Consider the following 24,353-nt stretch of genomic DNA (forward strand, 5'->3'; position numbering starts at 1 on the left):
TGTATACAGGTAAAATTGGTGAAGTCGATGCAGTGTTAAGTATGCGCGATGTAAAATGTTGAATTGAATGTTTTTGAAGCGTGCGTTTCTTGAAACCTTTTTCTGGTATTCTAGAGCTTTTTCCCATTCTTTGTCATTAAGCACTCACCCTATCTCATACTCCCATTTCTGACGCAAGGCTTGCAAAGGGGTTGTGATCAGTTCCCTTATCGCCTTGTAATGCCACGTGACCAAGTGTCTGCCCACCCCCAAACGTAGGATTGTATGTATTACCTGGTGTGTCGGCAGTTCTCCCTCCGTGAGGTCCCAACATTGACGGGCGCTGTCTACTAGTCGCCTATGTACCAGGAATTGTCCCGGAGGGAGATGGTAGTTGTCCATCATTTGGACATATGTTTTCCGCTGCCCATCTTCAAACAGGGAGTCCATCTCAGTCACCTCTCGTTCTGTCCATATCCGGAGGGCTTCTGAGGTATCATAGTTCTCCCGTAGCAGGAATCCTACTAATGGGAGCAGCGGGGAGTAGAGGGGTTGACCTTTTGACATACGGTGTATGCGCATCATGCATTTGCGGGCTATCGACACATGTAGGGGGTGCGTACGTGAAGGCTTGGTACCTTGCATCAACAGTCTCTGGGTGGCCGGGAGTGGCATCCGACCCTCATTAGTGTATGTTTCCTCCACGTGTCGTTCTGCTGTCCAATGGGACAACCATTGAAGTTGCGCTGCCAGGAAATATGCCTCAAAGGAGTGGGCCCCCAAACCCCTTTGTGTTGTGGGTAAGTAGAGGGTTAGTAAGGCTACTCTGTGCCTGCCTGCCCATATCAAAGTAGTGAGCAGTGCATCTAATTCTCGAAAGAAGGAGCGAGGCGATATCACCAGGAGATAAACAAAGGTGCAGTCTGGGAACCATAATCATTTTCGCTAGGGCCACACGCCCTATGGGGCCTAAGCGTTACCTTACTTATATACTTCCTGAAGCATTACCTTTATTATATACTTCCTGGAGCTTTACCATTCTTATATACTTCCTGGAGCGTTACCTTTATTATATACTTCCTGGAGCGTTACCTTTATTATATACTTCCTGGAGCGTTACCTTTATTATATACGTCCTAGAGCGTGTTAGGAGAAGGGCCAACTTCCACAGGAGCGAAGAGGAATCCCTCCACCTCCAGGACACAGAAGCAAGAATGCGATATAAGATAATAAAACACTCCTGTCTACTGTCTCCTAAAAGTATGAGGGAATTTACCCAAGGAGTGTCCACCACTCTCCTCATACGAGGGGTAACGAATAACAGAAGGCGTCTCAGGGGATGGTCCAGGCTAGGAAACAAAAGCAAGTTATAAACAGTAACACTCCCAACTGTTATTCTGTCTAAACATAGAGAAACATTGACATGTGTGATTAATGATGGATCTTACCCCAACTGTAGGTCGGGCGAGCTTCATCGATGAGTTCAGGTAACAGGGAGGGGGCCAAAAGAACTCACGAAGAACTCAACACACCTCAGACGCAAACAAATATCATAAAGGAAGGTGAGGTGAACCGACCGGCTGCATGAAGGGGGGGCAAGTGCAGCGGAGCAGTACAACCATACACCAAACACAACCAAACAAATACTGAAAAGGAGTGAGGGGCACCGACCGGCTGCACAGGGGGCAAGTACAGCGGAGCAGTACCCACTCAGGAGGTGAGACACCCGGCCCCTAGTATGACAGGGCGGAGCGCTCACTCTCAATAGGAATGACCCAAAAGAATGGTACAAGAAAAGGAGGTAATGCAGCCACCAAGACAGAAGAGAATGAACGCAGTGAACTGCCGACGCCCGCAAAATGCGTGAGCGTTGGTAGGGGCGTCGCGTTCACCGGTTCTTGAAGCGGCGAAGAAATGCCGAGGACCGGCAGGCAAACACACACCACTCCAAGAGCAGGAAATCAAGGGGACAAGGGGCAGCAACCAAAATAATAGCGTCAATCCTCAAGAACCCCAACAGAGAGTCCTCAAGACGCCAGCAAAGCACACGAGCAGGAACCAGGAAGTGGAGAGGGGGCGTGGTCACGAAGGAGTAAGCCAAGCAACGACGGTAGTTCGCTGCTCCTCCTTATTCCCATTAGGGAAGGTCTATAAAGTACAGGCTCAGAAGATAAGGGGCCACAATAAAGTGTCAGACCACATCAATCACACAAGTCAAGGCTGTTGATTCCTAACAGAGCGTTACATTAATTATATACTTCCTGAAGAGTTTTCTTTGTCATGTAGTCTTGAAAGGGTTACTGAAACTGAAGTGACAGCAGCACAACCTGATCCATCTCTATTTACACAATCCGTTCTTGTTTAAATGAAATCTTAGCCATGTGCGTCTTCGTTAAGCTGTACCTCTAGCAAGTGGGCACTCCTTGTGTGCTCTTTCTTTACTAAGTTACTCTGTGAACACTGGAAAATCACCTCCTTTTCTGAATTAAGTAGAATGTAACATGTTCAATAGAACATTTAGTTAAATATCTGTGTATGGTGAAATATCTCTTGGTAACGTTCATAAATGGTCATGACGAGATGTATTTTACAACTAGTTAAATATTGTGTATTAACATTATCTTACATTTCCATTTAGTGATTTTAAATCTCTTTACATCCAATAGGAAACCAGCCTTGAATGCACATATGAGCGTGAATAATGACAGTTATCGTGCAAATCTAAAAAAAGCGGTTAGAAAAAATGAGCTCCAATATTCAGGAAAAGATTTGCATAGTCAAAGACTGAGGAACCTGAAGATAAACTGATAGATCCTGGAAGAGGCAGTCCAGAGCATTTCAATGGATGCAAGAGTCTGAGCTGTGCACCTCCTTGCAACAGGATAAGAAATGACCTCTGGAAAATGAAGGCAACAACACTGACAAACCACTTCCTGTATAAACAGTCGTCCAACACAAGCTCTGATCATGTGTTCGGTATGAGGTGGATACAGCATTGCTCGTCTTCATGTAATGATGGCAGACCACCATTCAGCATGCTAGGTGTATTGTAAACGATTTCTGCCAAACCACAGGAGCAAGAGAAAATCACAAGGGAGTGGAGCCATACAACTGAAGGGTAAAGGAAAGAGAGGGTCTCTGATCTACAACAGACTTTCCCAATTTGCTTCAACCAGAAGGAAGACTAATCTTCACTCATAAACATGCAAAACCATTCCGCAATCTAAAGACATTACCACCTACAAAGAAGCTTTACTTCCCACAATTGTAATATATGTAGTTGGTGAGTCTTGTATTTCATTTCAAATCTGAAATCAACCATCCAAAATACCACACACATACAGGGAATGTGAGAATAACACAAGTGCTTTATCAACCATGTTAGCTCCTCAGGAAACGCAGTCATGGGATGCAGATAATTATAAACCAGACCCAGAGACACTAACCAAGAAAGAGAACTCATACACAAGCAGCAAGAGCTTTAGTTTGTCATCAGTACTAAAGAGCCATCAGCAAACACACACAGGAGAAGCAACGTGCAGTTGCCATGATTGTGTGAAGCACTTTAGTCCGTTAGTACTCCTAAAAGATCATCAGCGAACACACATGGAGGTAAAACAACACCATTGCAATGAATGTGTGAAGAGCTTCAGTCAGTTATCAATTCTTAAAAGGCACCAGCGAACACATACAGGAGAAAAACCATACCATTGCAGTGAATGTGTGAAGAGCTTCAGTCAGTTATCACAACTCCAAGTTCATCAGCGAACACACACAGGAGAAAAACCATACCATTGCAGTGAATGTGTGAAGAGCTTCAGTCAGTTATCAAGTCTAAAAACACATCAGCGAACACATACTGGGGAAAAACCATACCACTGCAATGAATGTGTGAAGAGCTTTAGAGTGTTATCACAACTCCAAGCACATCAACGAACACATACTGGGGAAAAACTATACAATTGCACTGAATGTGTGAAGAGCTTCAGTCAGTTATCACACCTACAAGTACATCAGCGAACACATACTGGGGAAAAACCATACTGTTGCAATGATTGTGGAAGTAGTTTTAGTGATTCCTCAACTCTCAGAATTCATCAGCGAACACACACTGGGGTAAAACCATACCATTGCACTGAATGTGGGAAGAGCTTCAGTCAGTTATCACATCTACAACGACATCAGCGAACACATACTGGGGAAAAACCATATTATTGTAATATTTGTGGAAGTAATTTTACTGATTCCTCAAATCTCAGGAGTCATCAGCAAACACACACAGGGGAAAAGCCATTACAGTGCAGTGAATGTGTGAAGAGCTTCAGTCGGTTATCACACCTCCAAACACATCAGCGAACACACACTGGAGAAAAACCATACCATTGCAACAAATGTGTGAAGAGATTCAGTGTGTTATCATGTCTTCAAAGACATCAGCGAACACACACAGGAGAAAAACCATAGCATTGAAGTGAGTGTGTGAAGAGCTTCAGTCGGTTATTGGACCTACAAAAACATAAAGAAACACACACTGGGGATAAACCATACTATTGCAATGATTGTGGAAGTAGTTTTAGTGATTCCTTAAATTCAGGAGTCAACGAACACACACAGGGAAAAAGCCATTCCAGTGCAGTGAATGTGTAAATAACTTTAGTGGGTCATCAGACCTACAAAAACATGTTCGAACACACACTGGAGAAAAAACATAGGATTGCAATGAATGTGGAAATAGTTTTAGTTGTTCCTCAAAATTAAGGAATACTCAGCGAACACACACAGGGGAAAAAATGTTGAAGTGCAGTGTGTTAAGTGCTTTAGTCAATAATCAGAAATTCAAAGACATCAACGAACACACAACACAGGTGATAAACCCCTACCACTGCAGTGAATGTGGAAGTAGTTTTAGTCGTTACTCAGCATTAAGGAACCATCAGCGTACACACACAGGTGAAAACCCTACCACTACAGTAAATGAGGAAGTACTTTTAATGCCCCTTCAACATTAAGAAAGCTTCAGTGAACCCACTTGGGGAAAGGCCTTTCAAGTGCACTACATAAACACAAACGAGAGACACCATACCATTGTAGTTGATTTGGAAGTGTTGTGGGAAGGATTTTAAGCTAACTACAGGGATTAGTGATAAAACCTATAAACACAACACACTTAAATAAGTTTAACAAGCACAGACTGGACAATATTTCTAGCTGATTATGGTGTTTGGTCATTTTGTGCAATAACTGGTTCAATGACAGCTGCTAGAGAACAACGTCCAATGGCACAAAAAGTCAAAGTAGGAAATTGTGGTCTGTAACTCTGAGAGTTAATGCTTGCAGCGCACAACATTTACCTCTGAAGCCCAGATGCAGGAGGAATTATGCTAATTCACTCTTCAGATGCATCTGTTAATGCACCCACCATAGTAGCACTTCCCCAGAGGTGTCCAATATCAAGCTGGATCACCACTGACTATGTAAATGATTCACGGTCTTATTAATTGTATATAAATATATTTTAGACGTTTCTTATTTACAGAAAATCAAGCAACCAACTCCTAACTAGTGAAAGGACAAAATCCTTTCATGATGGCGAAAGTATTGATCGGAGAGAACTGACGAAAAGTTTAGTTCTTAATACGTTTCCGAAAGCTTGACAGTTAAGTAAAGAATCTTGAGCAGTAAAGAATTCCAACTCTTAGAGTCCAGAACTATCGACTCCCTGCTTTACATTTCTTGAACCTTGGCCCTGGAAAAAAAATCCGGATTCAGAAGTAAAGGAACACAAAAGATACAGATTTTTGACACAAATGATATTCAGGTTTGTTTTACAAGTAAAAAGAAACTCTTGTTTTATAAACTGCCAGGGAATGAATGGACATAGAAAGTATGTGCTGCCTCGTGAGCAAGCAGTGAAACTTTGTGATGCTGTTGGGACGTCCTCCGACCACAAATAAGATAGACCGTAGCATTCTGAATCATCTGTAATGTGCTTTTGTGTTGCTGGAGCTGCCAAGTAAACAGTGTTCTCATAGCCCAGCCTTGCCTAGAGGAAGGAGTTCACCGATATAATAATCACAGCAGAAGAAAGGATACATCTTCAGTAGCCAAAGATAGTAGAAACTAATGCTTTCCACCAAGTTCATTTTAACAAAGTGCTGAGTCCATGATGTTCTTCCTGCTGCCGACCATCATCATCATCATCATCATCACCACACCACCACACTGCCAGTCAGGAACAGGAACAAGACTGCTTTTTCAGCACACCCATCCTTATACACAACACATTACAGGGGTTTGCTCCAGGGTCAAACTCACTTTCCTTACACGTTATCAGCAACAAGTTCTAAGCTGAACAAATTATATTTAGGAACAAGTGGTTTCTATGGTCATTAGTGGAATAAGAAATTTGAAACCCAATACTTTATAAATCTGTATTAATGATACATAACCAAACATCCAAACACCACCCATGTATGGACATCCAAGAGCCTTTAAAAACCACACTACAGTGGTGTGTACCAGGATCAAACTCAATTTACTTTAACATTAACATGAACTAAATTATGATACATTAAGAACAATCATGAGGCTATGAATTGTACACAATGATGACTAGATTTTACATATGAATACGAAATGTATGTTTTTAGATATGTAATAAAACAACATATGTATTTGAATTCATTGTATTTGACTGCTGATTGTATAGGAGATCTTAAATGTGATTCTTTCCCTAAACTATAAAGATAATTTGTGATGTCAGCAAGGAGCCTAGTTTATTTGGCAATAGAGTGGTCAAATCTCAATAGCATGACTGCTTTCAGCAGGGAGTCTGGCGCAGGTGTAATCATAGGGGACTATTCTCGCCACTATGCTTGAGATTGTACTACCTCTCCTTCTGTTTTAATGAAGAGAGAAGTGCTACCTATAATACTGAGATCTGGGCTTCACTCCTGTTTTGGGAATATAATTCAGTTGTTTCTACCCAATCCATACCCGATTTGTTTAGGAAACCTAAAAATATGTCTGTATCCTGGCACTACTCTTGTTAATAATCCATACAAATACCACAGAATGTTGAGTACTTGAAAGCAGTGTGCCACACAAGGGATTTAGTACATAGATAGAGTGGTCCCAGTACTTGGTATCTAATAGGAACAAAGAATATCAACACAGGTATAAATGTTATGTTATGTTATGTTATGTTATGTTATGTTATGTTATTTATACTTTTGTATAGCGCAACGGATACTCAAAAAGAGTGTCCCGGCGCTTTGGGTAAGGGGAACTAATTCAGAGTAACATAACACTGTTAAAAAGAAAACACAACACACACAGAGACAAAGAGGGACTGCTAGGGAGGCCTACTGGGTAAACAACCAAGTTTTAAGACCTCTCCTAAAATCCAGAAGAGTGGTAGCTCCCCGAAGTAGAAGTGGAAGCGAATTCCACATCTGTGGGGCCAGCAGACTGAAAGAGCGGCCGCCCAAACGGGCTCTCTTGATACGAGGGACAGCCGCCAGAAGCAAAGATTCAGACCGCAGAGAGCGGCCCGGCTGGTAAAAGACCAATCTCTTTTGGAGATGCTTTGCTCCCACTGCGTGGAGTGCCTTATAGGCCAATATCATGGCCTTAAAAGCGATCCGTTTACGGATCGGTAACCAGTGCAAAGTCCGCATTAGCCCGGAGGCGCTGGTGCGTCTGTTCAGACCAAAAATGGCCCTGGCCGCCGCGTTCTGCACAACTTGAAGCCGCTGCAGCAGGTACTCTGGTAGGCCCAGGTAGAGAATGTTGGCGTAATCCAACCTGGAGCCTATCAGGGCCTGCACTGTCAGCCTCCTATGCTCCTCCGACAAAAGAGGCAGGAACCTCCGCAGCATTTTTAAAAGACTGAAGCAGGTGCCGGTCACCCCAAAGATCTGGGCTTTCATCGACAGTCCCCTGTCCATCTTAACCCCCAAGTTCTTAGCCATAGGGGAAGAGCCGGACGGAGGGAACATATCGATGGGCCACCAGGCCTGCCAGCTAGGCTCCGTATTGCACCCGAAGAAGAGTACCTCGGACTTGTCGGAATTGCACTTGAGGCTGTTCAGTTGGAACCATGAGAACACCGCCCCAAGGCAATTCCGGATACTCTCCCCGTCAAAGTCAGCCCCTCTCTCGCAAGAGAAGAGGAGCTGGGTGTCGTCGGCATACGACACGATCCGGACACCGAAAGACTCCGCGACCGCCGCCAAGGGGGTCATAAAGATGTTAAAGAGGGTCGGGCTCAAAATAGAGCCCTGAGGGACCCCGACTCCCAATGGCGGCATCACAGCGGTGTCAGGCGGAGTCCAGATCGTTTGCCGGCGGCCGGCAAGAAAAGATGAAAACCATTTGAGCACCGTCCCCCGCAGGCCAATCTCATAGAGTCTTGCGAGAAGGCCATCATGGGGGACGGTGTCAAAAGCCGCCGACAAGTCCAACAACACCAGCATGACTTTACCCCCGGTATCCAACACTCCTTTGATGGTTTCAGAAACCTCAAGGAGCGCTGTTTCGGTGCTACGATTTGTACGGAAGCCAGACTGGGAGTCGTGTAAGATCTCATGAGACTCCAGGAAATTGGAGAGCACCGACTGAACGTGCTTCTCCAAGATTTTAACGAGGGCCGGCAACAGCGAAATCGGTCTATGATTGGCTGGGACCTTCGGGTCAAGCCCCGGTTTTTTAAGCAGCGGGATAACCATTGCCTGCTTCCACACTGGCGGAACCACTCCCTGACTCAACGAAAGATTGAGAAGAGGGTTCGCCAGTGGGTTGACCACCTCCGCCAACTTGCCCAAAAGCTTAGCTGGGCAGGGGTCAAGTGGAGACCCAGATTTTAAATTGCCCATAAGCGCTAGGGAGGCAGAGGCAGGCAAGGATGGAAAATCGGCCAAGATGGCGCCCTGCCAGACGGGAGGGGACAGGCCAGCCTCGGAAGTAAGCGATGTTTCCTCAGGTGCTCCCGATGGAAAAGAGTCCTGTATAAGTTTTATCTTGCCCGTAAAAAAACAGGCAAGATCCGCCGCCCAGGACTCTAAGGGCACCTCGTCCGACGTAAAGGTCCGAGGAGAAATGAATTCTCTAACAATAGTAAAGATCTCCTTACTAGAGTTAGAGGCTGCTTCAATTCTACCCGCGAGGTAGGTTTTCTTTGCGAGGCGGATATCCCGATGGTAGGCGTTCACCACAGCCTTGTAGGCAGACCTGTCCACGCTGTCATAGTGTGCCCGCCAGGCCCTTTCGGCTACCTTGCACTGCTGCCGCGTAGCCCACAGTGCAGCAGTAAACCAAGGGGCCGAGGCCCGCTTTGATGTTAAGCGGGGAGGCAGCACCAGGGCCAGGTCATTAAGCCTATCCACAAGCCATTCCTGCAGGGACTCCAAGTCTCTCTCCAGCTCACCGGCAAGAGGACAGGGGTGGTCCAAAGCGGCCTGAGCCAACATCTCAGGGGTCACTCTATTAAAAGCTCTAGCAGCACATACCCGTTGCTGAGGGACAGGGATGGACGGCCTGACAGTGCCACTGATAACAAATTTGGCGAGGCAGTGATCCGACCACAAGACCGGGAGAATCTCTTTCACCACCAAAGGTGAAGTGGAAAAGACCTGGTCCAACGTATGCCCCTTAACATGAGTCGGCCCCTTCAAATAGGGGGTAAAACCCAGCGGAGTCATGGTCTCGGAAAGCTTTATAGCAGCGGGGTCAGAGGGAACATCCATCCGGATGTTAAAATCCCCCGCTACTATACAATGTTCTGCTCTCAGGACCAGTCCCAGCAACACCGAATCGAGATCAGCAAAGAACGTTCCGGGCGGGCCTGGTGGTCGGTAGACCAGGAGTCCCTTCACTGATTGGTGCGGCGCTAGCATGATTGAAAAAGCAAGCGATTCCGAGCCACGGATATCCTCCGTCTGCAAGACGGTGCAAACCGTACCCTTCTTCACCACCAGTGCGACACCTCCGCCCCTACCCTTGACCCTGTCCTTCCTGAGGATGTTATACTCTGGCGGAATTGCCATCGCCACATCGGGGTTCGAGGATTCTCCCCACCATGTCTCGGTCAACAATAAACAGAGAGGCTTCTCTGTCTCGAGGAGCTCAAAGATGTCTTGCGCATGACAGCACGCCGATCTGGTATTTAGCAGCATACAGGCATACTCTGCGCCCACTTTGTTACTAATAGGGACAGATGACAATGCCCGATTAGGGCGCCAGCCACAGCCCGGGCAACGAGACTTACCCCTATGGCGAGCCGGAAAGACAGAGCAACAACGGCTCTCCCGATAATTCAGAGAGCACAACTCCTCAGATGTATACCGCACAAAAAGTGCGCCGGGTTTACACATGCTAGGAGAGCAGAGCCCCGCCCGCCGCCCGAACCGCCTCCGGGACGCTGACGGGCGCAGACGGGCAGGACTCTGGCTTGACTCAGGCGCGAGTCAGGCGCCTCCGCTGCGCGGAGGAAGCGAGCTTTAAATACAGCCTCCTCGTTCTCCCCGCGGAGAACTAAAGCGCTGAGTGAGGTGGCACGCTGCAAGGCAGCAGCCCCAAGATGGCGGCCCTACTTCCTGCCCAGAAAAATAATGCCAGATGACAGCGCTCTGCTTCTGCAAGCGGTGGGGGGCACAATTATGGTGGAAGAATGTGGGCGCTACCGCGCTGGTGAAAAACAGGTAAAAACCAGGTGCACAATCTAATTTTAAGCAAACATACAAAAACGATTAAAATTGCCAGTTTTAAAAGCGCTGCACGCCTACTGCAGCTGAAAAGGAAGGCGCCACGGCGGTATAGGTGTCCCCTTACCGTAAGGTCGAGCAGCTCCCACCAGCTCGCCTTAAATACAGCCTCCTCGTTCTCCCCGCGGAGAACTAGAGCGCTGAGTGAGGTGGCACGCTGCAAGGCAGCAGCCCCAAGATGGCGGCCCTACTTCCTGCCCAGAAAAATAATGCCAGATGACAGCGCTCCGCTTCTGCAAGCGGTTGGGGGCACAATTATGGTGGAAGAATGTGGGCGCTACCGCGCTGGTGAAAAACAGGTAAAAACCAGGTGCACAATCTAATTTTAAGCAAACATACAAAAACGATTAAAATTGCCAGTTTTAAAAGCGCTGCGCGCCTACTGCAGCTGAAAAGGAAGGCGCCACGGCGGTATAGGTGTCCCCTTACCGTAAGGTCGAGCAGCTCCCACCAGCTCGCCTTAAATACAGCCTCCTCGTTCTCCCCGCGGAGAACTAGAGCGCTGAGTGAGGTGGCACGCTGCAAGGCAGCAGCCCCAAGATGGCGGCCCTACTTCCTGCCCAGAAAAATAATGCCAGATGACAGCGCTCCGCTTCTGCAAGCGGTGGGGGGCACAATTATGGTGGAAGAATGTGGGCGCTACCGCGCTGGTGAAAAACAGGTAAAAACCAGGTGCACAATCTAATTTTAAGCAAACATACAAAAACGATTAAAATTGCCAGTTTTAAAAGCGCTGCACACCTACTGCAGCTGAAAAGGAAGGCGCCACGGCGGTATAGGTGTCCCCTTACCGTAAGGTCGAGCAGCTCCCACCAGCTCGCCTTAAATACAGCCTCCTCGTTCTCCCCGCGGAGAACTAGAGCGCTGAGTGAGGTGGCACGCTGCAAGGCAGCAGCCCCAAGATGGCGGCCCTACTTCCTGCCCAGAAAAATAATGCCAGATGACAGCGCTCCGCTTCTGCAAGCGGTGGGGGGCACAATTATGGTGGAAGAATGTGGGCGCTACCGCGCTGGTGAAAAACAGGTAAAAACCAGGTGCACAATCTAATTTTAAGCAAACATACAAAAACGATTAAAATTGCCAGTTTTAAAAGCGCTGCGCGCCTACTGCAGCTGAAAAGGAAGGCGCCACGGCGGTATAGGTGTCCCCTTACCGTAAAAGTGTACAAATATGGGAACACGAATGCATATATCTGGTTGGCACACTTATTATTTAATCACAAGGTGCACAGAGGTGTAATATGTCATATATATACATTACATTGTAGTCATACAGTTACATAAGTGCCCCAGTGAGTGGAGGAGTGGGATAGGGGGGTAAGTGGGTAAAAGGATGTTATGTTATGTTATGTTAAAAGTATTTGTACAGCGCACGGTCACCAGGCAGTTTCATGGCGCTAGGAGCGGAAGGGCAATCATGGGGGGCATTATTACTCATAGGCTTGCCGGAACAGATGAGTTTTCAGGAGTTTCCTGAATAAAGTGTAACTGGAAGTAGATCTGAGTTCATTCGGGAGTGAGTTCCATAACCTGGGGGCCAGGAATGAGAATCTGAGGCCACCATGTTTTTTCCGCTTGAAAGTTGGAATGGTAAGCAGGTTGTGGTGTGAGGAGCGGAGGACACGGAGGGGGACGTACCGATGAATCCTGGAGGAGATAAAGGCGGGGCCCTGATCAGATAGTGCCTTGAAGATGGTACAGCCAAGTTTGAAAATGCAACGTTTAGCCACCGGAAGCCAATGGAGGTTCCTCAGCAAAGGAGAGACATGTTGGTGTTTGGGCTGGTGGAAAATAAGCCTGGCTGCTTGGTTCTGTACCAGCTGCAGGCGGTGGAGCTGGTAGGCTGGGATGTCGACGTAGAGAGCATTGGCATAGTCGATACGAGAGGTTACCAGGGCCATGATGACAAGAGTGAGGGCCTCCAAAGTCAAGAACCTGCAGATTTTCCGGATTCTCCGGAGATGGAAGAAGCATGAAGAGGTAACAGCGCTGATCTGGGATTTCATTGATAGATCTTTGCAGATAATGACACCAAGACTGTTTACGGAATCTGCAGGGTGTGGGGGGGTGCCCAAAGAAGGTGGCCAGAAGCTAGAGTTCCAGGTGTTGGCAGGTCCCCCAGTAAGGACAAGCTCTGTTTTGTCTGGATTAAGTTTCAACTGGCTGTGACACATCCATTTGCTGATCAATAGCATAGTAGATTGAAAATTAGTACTGGATGCAGAGGTGGAATCAAGATTGAAGACCAGCTGGAGATCGTCGGCGTAGTTGAAAATGGTGACCGGGCTATTGCGAAGGGATACCATAAGGGGTTGCATGTAAAGGTTAAACAAAAGGGGCGATAAGGCGGAGCCCTGGGGGACTCCGCAAGTTAGACTGGTTTGTGTGGCTGAAAAAGTAGATAAATGAACCGCCTGGGAACGCTGATACAGGAAGGATCTGATCCACTTAAGTGCCAGGCCCTGGATGCCTGCGTTGTTGACACGGTCGATCAGAAGTTCGTGATCGACCGTGTCAAAGGCCGCCGATAAATCCAAGAGTACGGGTGCCTGGAAGATGTTATTATCAGCACCATTCCTAAGCTCGTCCATCACAGCCAAGATGACAGATTCAGTAGAATGCCCAGGCCTAAACCCCGCCTGCTGAGGGTCAAGGAACTGGGAATTCTCAATGTATGAGCTTAAGCAGTTTGTGACGTGGGCTTCCAATATCTTGCTACGGTAGGGAAGCAGAGAGATAGGTCGAAAATTGCTTAATATGTGTGATGTGTGAGTTTTATACGGTAAACAATGCTAGTCCTAAATTTAGGAGTAAATAGGAATATTAGCCTTGGCTTCACGATAGAGCCAGATACAGCAGAGACCATTAACCACTTCCATGCCAATGACAAGGTCAGCTCGTCATGCAGTACACTGGAGCTGTGCTTATGACGAGCTGACCTTGTCATGAACAATGGCTTTCAAAGCTTTTCAGCACCCAGCGGGAATTGCCTTAGCAGGCAAGGTGTTAATGTTCATAACATAATTAGAACAAAGCCATGCTCCATGCGCTTGTGTAGATATCTTGAATGCTGGTTACGCAATCTGGTAGTGGTTTAGGTTTGTCGACGTTTCGACCCCAACTGGAAATTAGGTAACCGTTGCGACCTTAAACCGGGGTCTTCATCAGGACGTGGAAGGTGTGGTGGGGCAGGGTTATCTATAAAAATGAAGTGTAGTGAGTGATGCAACTAGACAAACACGCTGAATTAAAAATAGAATTAGAAACGCCAAAAAGCCTTATACCATGGAAAATGCTTCAAGGTTTGGGCCATCCGGCTCCAATCCAAGGAGAACACGCGGTACACTGCAACAATAAATAAGCAGAATGGACGAGTGTAAAGTTATCGAAAATCTATATGAGAATTCAGTTCACCAAGTTTAATTGTTCATAGTCGTCTTAACAATCACATAATATCAGGGTGATGTTGTGATAATGGAGACTTAGTTCGCATATCACTTTCAGGCCGCCGTCAAGATCAGCAGGTTACTTGAAAAAACAAGTATATAAAATGGACTAAACTACATTAATACGTGAAAGAGGGTATGACAAATTAAATACCATGTCACCGTGACCGCGAATACTCACTGGGTTTCACTGTATCGGTCGTTAATCGGGGAAGAGAGGGAAGGCCGCTGCAGGGGTCGGCACAGTCTGTAAAGGAAAGGGCACGGTGATTACACGCGACACGGAAATGCTAACGAGCATAATCGGCCACCCTGCCCCTGTTTGAAAAGAGGTTGCCACATGATAAATACCTCTAAGAAGCCGCCGCCATCAATGGAGAAGGGGTCCTGTGCAAATCGCCGAAAAATCAGCAGTCGCACGGGTCCCGAGCCGTCAGAGTTTTAAAAGGATGCACGCTGCGCGCGTGCATGTTTTCTGCCGCGTGATGCGTGGGATGACATGGTGGAAAGACTCGGTGTGTCATGAATATACGCCCCTGGTTGGAACTTAGCAAAAACACGTACCTATCAGACATGAATGTGTAAACGCTGTACAAGTAATTGCTAATATCAAATTACCATCATATGAAATGTCGATTCATACAGAATTAATGAATAAGTCATCCTTACGAGTGTCAATACACATATGCCCCACAAGGTTCAATATTGTAGTAATAGCGCGCACCTCTCAGGCACGGGGGTGAAGGCGCTATATGGTTACTGATACCAACACGCTAACATCATGTGACATGCGAATTCATACGGGCAAACATTACTGAGTCATGGTTATAAATGCGACATATCTACACATGATACTTTTGCAAACAAGAACGCGCACCTCTCAAGCATGAGGGTGAGAACGTTCATAAGGGTGCCATAGATTCAAATTCAGCAGTCAAATATTGGTGATAACTTGGGTGAAATTAAAAACTGCAAGCACTCATGATTTTGTGCAAGAACCGACAAGTACCTCTCAGGCACGAGGGTATAGTTGTCCATCATAATGTGCATCAAGTTTAGTTTTAGTTTTACAGGGACCCACACACATGTCCTATCACAAGAGGTGTTGGTTTATGTGATTTATATGGCTAATTAAACACTGCAGGCACTCGATTGTGTGCAGAGCCTGACAAGTACCTCTCAGGCACGAGGGTATAGTTGTCCACCACAGTGTGCCTAAAGTACAGGTTTTCAGAAACACATATGGTTGTCCTGACACAGGACATGTAAGTCTATGTGATTTGGATTTAACCGTGTACAGTAGGGATTTAAACATGAATTTGTCAAATACAAAATGTACTTTTTTTTTTTAAGGTTCTTATATAGCGCTGCTTTATCTAGTAATGTCTGATGGGTTTTCTTCGAGAGCCCTTTCTCCTTCAGAAGAAGTTCTCCATCAACAGACCCAGTGGGAATGCCTATGAAAGGCTGACAATCTCTCCAACTATTAACAGGGCTGGTGGGAGGACCGGTGGTTTGGCTGGTACAATGCTTTGTTGCATTTTTGATAGAGAGCCCTGTCCACCACACCCTGAATCCAGCCCGTCTTTCTTTAGTGATTTTTCTATTTTGGGTTACATTTGAAGACTGTCCCTTTCCTTTATAGTTTGACAGGTGGTCCATGGCCTGCCAGAGGAGCAGGCGTAAAAACTTCCACTACCCTGTTGGACTACCGTCCACCATATTTAGCGATCTCCACCAACCTGGCCATCCCTGTGTCTTTAGAGGAGACACAGGAGCTCTTCTAAAAGCACCTAAAGTGTGCTGAGTGGCTGCCATGTTTCACATGGGTGCCCAACAGACTTTTTTGTTTTAATCCTAAAGTGAGAGTTTGCTTTTGCTTTTTATAAAACTAATAAATAATGTACTTGATACACTGAGAGCTTTCTACAAGGGAGTCTGGGTAATCTTTTCCTAGTGTATTCTGTTTGAGAAAGCCAGTCTTTTCATAGTGTTCCTGGAGAAAAACAAATAGGTCAGAATGCCTACCATAAGTAGGGCCGATGGTCTGATGTACGTATACACCAACCGCCCCAGGTATGTCGGTCATTGTGTGAGGGTTCCTGAGGTTCTGACCTCTATTCAGAGGGGAATAGTGACAGATTCTTCTCACCGACTTCCAAAATTCTCCAATTTATTTTTATAAGCCATTCTTCCTTAGAGACCTTGGTTGGAAGTTTGCGACATTGTGTCAGGTTTTGTGCAAAACCAGTGTGCCATTCTCCAAGGCTGTACTGGTGCATCAGATTATGTGTAGAAGTAGTGTGCAGCCTTCTTCGGCTGCATAAAGACGTATGTAAAACCATTGTGTCTCTATATGCTTGCTGCCGACTGCGGCATCATAGTGTCCACCTTGTACATGGGCTCTATGTTCCCTCTAAGCTGCGCGCCTGTGCGGCCGCGTGCAATATCATTTTCACCGCGCAGGGGTCCTTAAGGGACGCGCAAAACAAAGGAATCGCCTGCTGACAGGAGAAGCTCTCTTGATGACTTGTTAATGAATGTAATCTAAGGGTGATACTTTTCTTCCTGACTCTTGATTTGAACAAGCCTTGAAAAGCCCTACTATCACCATTCGCAGAAGAAAAAATAGTAACAAACTGTTTTTGAAACTTCGATAGTAGACACAAGATTTACACACCCTGCAAGTGTGAAAATACGTAACATGTTTGTGCGGGTACCACAATTTTTATATTAAAAGCACAAGCTGTTTTATTTACATGCTTCTATTTAAAAGATGTTGCTACTGCAAAAGCCCCGGCTTATAATAGTGACATGTTCAACTTAATTTAATTAAGGAGGTAGGGAAATACCGAGCTGGAAAAAAATAAGTGCGGTTCAAAATGACTGCCATAAAATAATCTACATCTCTGTTCTCCACCTTTAGGAGGGACATTTCCCTACTTACATTTTTAAAGTAAATTGAATAAACCAACTTTGTCGAAAAATGTAAGATATTACATTCTTTGTGTGCAATTTTGAAAGCTGATCTCCTGTTCTTTTACCCACATATGTGATTTCTCCAAATTGCTCTTAATAATTACAGTTCCTATCTGTCAGGCATGCGGCAGTAGTTACTATCAGCACTTCGTGAAAACCAATCACATAAACCGAATACTCAAAAGACAGTTAGCAATACCAGGATTGCTGAATGGGAGAAAAAGTAAATCTAAGTTGATATTAAAAATAAGACTCCTAAAGAAAATAAAGATACCAGACTGTGTGTATAACTGAGTGGGGTACTATGCATTTGTAATACAGCGCCAATAACCCTTGGATGAATGTGTATTTCACAAATGCATGTATGATTCCCTATCTGGTACACATTTTCTCCCAACATTGACATACAAACTGATATGCTTTGAATCTGCATTCTGCCCATTCCTTCTTCCTGCTCATTTCTTTGCTTCTCCCACTTAACGGAGGATACCAGGCTTGATGCAGACAGCACCACATTATATTTTAGGCCGTCTGGGTTGCAGAGCTAAGTTTGTCTAGGAATGGGATTCTGCACTGTACTAAAGTGACGATGTGCATAAGTCATGATGTAAGGGGGTACATTTCCAACTATATCAAAAGTCAAAAAGTGAGCTGAGGATGGGCTAGCTTCAGCTTAGAAAATTCAGAGGGTTGCCAGAAAGGAGGTCCTAGAAGGAGGAGTCCTAAATTGCTTTATACCAAAACAAATGATAGCCAAATCTGCAACACTACTCCGAGGAGCCACATTAGTAATTCAAAGCACCTATTTCGTTACAGTACAATTTAGATTAAAAAAAAGATAAGGAACACCAGTGTTAATAAAACGAGCGGGCAGTCCAGTTGATTGACTTACATTTTACTGTTGTAAATATTTCCGTGCAAAGTGTAGTAAGGTGCTATGACCACAAAGAGGAACAGAGGCTCACTGCCTAGCCTGCTCTCTTCGAATGAATTCAGGCAATCTTTCAAGCAGTGCATGAATTGTAATCACAAAGGCATTACAACTGTTGTGGGGAAATTCTTAAACTGCTAAGCTGGGAAGATACTTTTATTCGTCTGTACAGCAGTCTGTCTCAATAAATACTGTTTCAATCCAGTTTTTTTTCTGTCAACTGCTGTCTTCCCTGGTCACCAACTCTGAGCAGCGTTTTCTTCTTTGCACAACTGTGTCCCATAGTTACAGCTATCTCAGCTCCTGTTTCCTCTGTTTCACTGCTACTTTCCTGGCACTTTTTCTTTTGTTGCTGTCTCATTTTTTTTGTGCAACAGCCTCTCTCAATCTCCATTCCCTTATCACTGCAGTCTACTGACAGTTTTACACCCACGGCAGGCTCTTCTCTTCTTTGAACCAGAAAAATAAGGGGGAGGTAGAGGTATATGCTAGGTCCACCCTCCTAATGCAATGGTAAACCAGAAAACCCGAGATACCGGGTGAAGAACCTAGCCAAAGGTGGAAGAGATTCTGACTCAATGTGAGTCTGAAAATCAGCAGGAAAGAAAACTTTCCTTCTTGAGTCCCCTCACTCACCAGGGTTTCCCCTTGGTGACATGCTTCATCATAGGGGCCATCTCAGTCCTCTACGAACTAAGGCATGCTGCGACTTGCAGAATTACGTCGGAGCACTTTAGTGAAGACTATGGGGCCGATTAGGATGGAGGATTTTCCGCCTCCTCCGGGCCGGCGGAAGCCACCTCCGGCCCGGAGGAGACGGAAAATCCTCTGTGGAGTCACCAAAGACCCACCGCCAAATTAGGATGGCTGGTGGGTCTGGAATTCCGTCCGCCGCTTTTCCGCTGCGGTCGGCTTCCGACCGCGGCGGAAAAGCTATAACATGGCAGGCGGTGTCTATGAGACACCGTCCGCCATATTATGATGATTGTGTAAAACTGCTTTTCCACGGCGGCTTTTCCGCCATGGAAAAGCATACGGACATTCACTTTGGGGGCCCGTTGCGGGCCCCCTGGGTGAATGGGGGGTGGGGGGTGCACATGGGGGGTACCTATGGTACCCCCCTGCATTTGCGTGCACAAAGCAGCAGGCACCGTGCGGTGCCTGCCGCTTTGTGCATGTAAATGTAACACATGCTTTTTTAACATTGCGGCGGGTGCAGCTTGAAGCTGCACCCGCCGCAATGTTAAATATAGAGGATGTGACCGCCACCCTGGCGGTCACATCCTAATCAGCACGGAGGGAACGCCGCAGCCCCTGCGGACGTTCCCTCCTCCTCAAGGGTGGCGGACGGACGCAAGTCCGTCCGCCATCCTAATCGGCCCCTAAGTGTGGTGCAAAAGTGTAGTGGAGTGGACAGAGGTAAGTTAAAAATACCTAGCTAGTGGGCGAAATATTTTATTCTTGCTCCTAGTTGGTATGTCTAAAAACGGGGTACGATATTGGAAAAACCTAGCTATAATGGGTTAGGAATCCCAAGTATATGACAACATGTTTCGAGCATTCCCCAGAGCTCTTCGTCAGGACTACACAGGGACCACCCCTATGTATGCCACTGCTAAAGGACCTATTTTCAGGTAATCAAAGGAAATGAAAAATGAAAGTGCGCTACAACTAATAGGCATGCGTTAATACATACAATCAAACATTGTCACGTAGTATTTATAAAGTAGCAAAATTGTGCCCCATGGTCTTGGGGGGGATGAGGGTTCTCGTATTCCTAATTTTGGCGGAAGTTCTCCTCACGGTAGTTCACCTAGTTGGGTCCCCTGCGGTCTGAAGGGGAACCAACTAGGTGACATACCCGAGATCCTGTTTATTGCCGACTGCAGAGCCACCTGGGATCCTATCTATTATCTGCCCTTGCGAGGTGTCATCCTCGAGGCAGAGACGGGGTCCTTCATTCGCAACCATCAGGTGAGGGGGTGGATTCATCCCTAGAGGTTTCTTGGCTACAGATACATTTAGAGATTCGCATATACATAAACACCTACACATCCAGACTAGGCTCGGTACACTTAAGCAAACAACTTAAGGCGCACATTTTAGGAATATGCAAGTGCTACTATTTTTATCTGAAATGCTTATGTTCATCTTATTAGCACTATGGTAGAAATGTAGCTACGATTTACTATATTGGTACTAGCAATCTCTTTCGTATGCTTCTGTCTCCTGATTGTTGCAGCACATATGTTTTAAACAAGGCTGACACTGGACCAATAAATTCTTATTGAAAAGTTGTAATCGGCATCCTGTGTATTTCCTGAGAGAAAGCAAGCAAGAGTGTCTTTGCGAAACATTGCACTGCTTACCACGATCCCCGAGAAATCAGGGTTGTCATGTTCAGTTGTTGCCAGAGACTACTATGCACCACTGTTGCGGGGTGGTAGTGCCACTGTAGAGCTAGCTCGTCTAATGGCTGACATATCCTGTGGGGGTGTTAGAAAGCGGTTGGGACACCAAGCCCTCAGTTTAGGTCATCCAAAACGCGCAGGTCCTTGGGATTCCTAGGTACTACACGACACATGAAACAATCTAGACTTAATAGAACCTGTTTCATGAGGTCATTCCTCTAGGGGTTCAGTGGCTTCCTAAATGTTTGCAACAACAGAACATTCCGAGAGATGCTAATTGGTTTCAGCTTCCACTTTCAAAACTTTCCTTTGCAAACCACTTATTCATTATTTTTCTGTGATTAAGCGGCTTTAAAATAGCACAATGGTAGTCTCCAGTCTTGCAAGATAATCCCGGTGTTCTCATTGTAAATGATGGAAAGTCCTAATTTCATTAAATACACTTAGTCATCTATCTTTAATTTTGTGGATAGTGGTTTGACTCTCTTTTATATGTATTGTCCCTCCCTAATTAGTTCTCTGATGCAGTGGTTCTTAGCCTGAGGTCCGAGGACCCCAAGGGGTCTGCGAGGCCTACTCAGGAGGTCTGCAATAGTTTTTACAAAATTAAATATTATTAAAATTAATAAATAAAAATGTATTAAATATGTTTGAATGAAGAAGCAAAAAACTGAAAATTGTGAACCCTTTTCAATATTTGATTATATAACATTGGACGAGGGAGGAAAGCTTGTACTGCTTGCACTTAGTTCCAGTTCCATTTGACGAGTCAGTGGTTCTCTGCCTCGGCAAAGAGCAGCGGGAGCATGGCTGCGACCCAGAAAGACAGAGAGGCAGCGAAGCAGTGAGGATAGCGACAGGAGAAGCAACAGGCGGCGGCAAGCAGCATAGAGTGTAGTTCGGCATCGTGTTGAGGCTCCGCTGGAGATATTTCTAGGAGTTCTCAGAATAGCCAATCCTGTCATTTCTACTCTCTGCAGCCGCCGCTGCCGTTCATTAAGTGACGATGCGGGTTCCGCGCTTTGCGTTGCACCAGTGCCAGCTAGAGCCTGCTGGCTTCGGCATCTGGAGCCGCATGAAGAGGAGAAAGAGGCGGACTTGCTTGCAGGAGCAACTCGAGTGAGCAACCCAAGCGAGCGAATACGGTGAGGAATTCATTTTATTCTATCTACCGCCGATGCTCGCAGCTTGCCATTTCTTTAACTGCCCTCACCTGTGCTTGATTGGATTTTGGTCTAGAGCCTGGGTCTGGCACTTGGAGCTGATTTGTGGGGATCACAGGAAGCAAGGAAGAGAGCGGCCACCAATAGCTAATGGCTTCTGAGCGAGAGCACGTGTGGACTGCGGAGGTGGCCCGACTAGGTTCGGGTGCAGCCTGTGATCTCATCTGGTGATCTCGCTCGGTCAGTATAACACATCAGCGTGGATTTGGTGCAGACTTCCTGAGGGGCTCTTGTGGATTGATCTGGATTACTGGAGGGAAATTAAGAGCCCATTGAGCCCTTTGAGGTGCAGGCCCCCTTCCAAAATATGCCCAGACCTAAGGTATTTGAAAGGAGTTTTGTACCCTGTAAGAGTTATGGGGAGCTATGTGATCAGGCAAGGAGAGGCCACCTTCTCCCCCCATTAAGAGGGAATAAAACAACTCCATCCCTCAACATCTCTAAATAAAATGGAAGTAAAACTATCCGGGAAAAATCAGTTGTTAATATCCCCAATGATACGTACATTTGGGAAACCAAAGAATACTCCAAATAAGTTTGAATTCACGAAGCACCCAGTGGGAGCCATGTTAACTATACAACAAGATTCATGTAAACTACAAACTCCAATTAAACGGCTGAGTGAGGCAAGAATAACAAGATCAAATCAAGGATTAGGTGCGCCTGACCAATATGAGGGGATCAAATACCTAAAATAAAGAAAGAATCAGTCAATCAATGGGGGCAAATAACTGATTTGGAAATGTTAACTGTGCCTTTATCCTCACATTTACAACCTGGGGACTTAAGTTCATCTGAATTAGTGTCGGGAGTTGCTCAACAGTTATAGTCATTGGATGCACCCCTTCCAATTGAAGTATCAGTGAAAATTAAAAAGGTAAACTCTGGAGTGGAACCTATGGCCTTAATTCAAACAAACCAGGTATATCAATGTAGCCCCATTATAGGAGTTGATCCGCATAAAACTATTGGAACCAATAGCTTATCACAATCTCTTCAAATAAATACTAATATAATTTTGAATGATATGAAACAAAAAAGGAGACCGGAGAGTCCTAAGCAGGATAATGGAAATCAAGATAATTGGCACGATTATATTTTGAAATCAGACAATCTGCAGTGTTGGAGAACACCCTACCAAAATAATGATCAGAACAGCAGCACAATTAAATAGAAAAGAGGAAGAACAACTAAGCCCCTTTTGTGAGAATATTAAACAGCACCCTATGGAAAGCAGACAAGTCCCAGGAACACTACCCTCTGGAAATTGGGACTCCGGGGCAATCTGGAACCTTCTTTTCAAACTTTTTGCAAATGACATTAGAGGCACTAAAGTACCAATCGAAAAAAATGGAGGTGCAAATGCAACTTCTCAATGTCATGGCATCTTAAGTAGCGGGAATTCACCAGAAGCTAGCAACATTAAAGAACCTAGTAATATGGGCTCAGGCACAACCAGTAGCACCATATCCAGATTGTAATTGTGCACCGTTGATTAATAAATTGGCAAAAATTCCAGAAGTATTAAATGCAATAATCAAGGATTTAAGAGAACATTTACAAATTAATGGAAATAAAGATTATTCGATTGAGGAAGTAGCAGAAAAAAAAATAACTACAAGTAACAAATTAATCCTTCAAAATAACATGGTTTTAATGGACAAAAAGAAGGAGGAGGTTGAAGAAGAGAAATCAGCATCTCTCGTAACATCCCCAGTTCCGCCAAATGTCAAAAATACAGAGGAAAAAACAACAGAGAGTGAGTAATAAGGTTAAAAACAGTATCATTTCTTTATCTCCTCTAAAAGCAGTAATAGGAAATTGATTACAGAATTTAAACGAAGATATAAAGCACCTCAGAACCAGCCTGATAAAGTTACAGAAGTAAGAAACCACTTTTCCCTTTGTTCAATAAAAAAAGCCTGAAGATAACATCGTAGACGTAAGTAACGCCATTAATAATCTAACAGACCGACCTAAAATATAAAAACTTGAAGACCAATACCAAATTGTCAAGCTAGAAGTTGAGGGATATAAAATGATGGCAAAACTGGAATTATTGCAAAAAGGACAGAATAAAGCTAATGTTGAGGGTACTATGACTGATCAAGATAATTTGGGCGCACCGGAAAATAAGTGGAAAATCAAAGTACCGCAGAAGCAGGGTATTGATGGAAGCAAGAATGTTGGAAAGTTTAATTAAGATTCAACAACCAACCATACCTAGGACTTGGGACCAAAAGTTAGAAAACCAAATCGGAAAATCCCAAAACCTGTTATTGACTAATTTTCCTAATCTGCAAAACAAAAATTTGGTACAAATCAAGCACTCGAAAGTCAAAACGGGATACATAAAGGAGAGATACAATTCATTTTGAAACCAAAATACCAGTCCAGGGGCAAGCATGATAACTTGAACTGGGGTAATATCCTTAAACATTGTAAGGTAATTCCCTCATTTGAAGGAATTAGAAGTGAAGATATAGAAGCAATTGAATTTTTACCCAATAAAGTCGATAACCAAGAACTGACATTGGTATCATGGAATTCTACTGGCTTAGTAGACCTAATCCTACATATATTGTCTTTTTTACCTGGGGAATAAAAATCACAAGGCCACTT

The 24,353-nt window shown here is 45.2% G+C and overlaps 1 protein-coding gene across 1 annotated transcript in view; it reads left to right on the plus strand.

The window, feature by feature from the left end:
• LOC144758571 (uncharacterized) overlaps positions 1-23,498 on the plus strand; it is a 113,837-nt gene extending 90,339 nt beyond the window's left edge. The window contains exons 2-3 of the mRNA XM_078646434.1: positions 2,646-4,210; positions 23,251-23,498. Coding sequence (XP_078502560.1) covers positions 3,358-4,210; positions 23,251-23,498 — 1,101 coding nt within the window. The 5' untranslated portion in view covers positions 2,646-3,357. The remainder of the gene's footprint in view (positions 1-2,645; positions 4,211-23,250) is intronic.
• Positions 23,499-24,353: the final 855 nt, after the last annotated feature.

This window comes from Lissotriton helveticus, chromosome 1_1 (assembly GCF_964261635.1).
Source record: "Lissotriton helveticus chromosome 1_1, aLisHel1.1, whole genome shotgun sequence".
Classification (NCBI taxonomy): domain Eukaryota; kingdom Metazoa; phylum Chordata; class Amphibia; order Caudata; family Salamandridae; genus Lissotriton; species Lissotriton helveticus.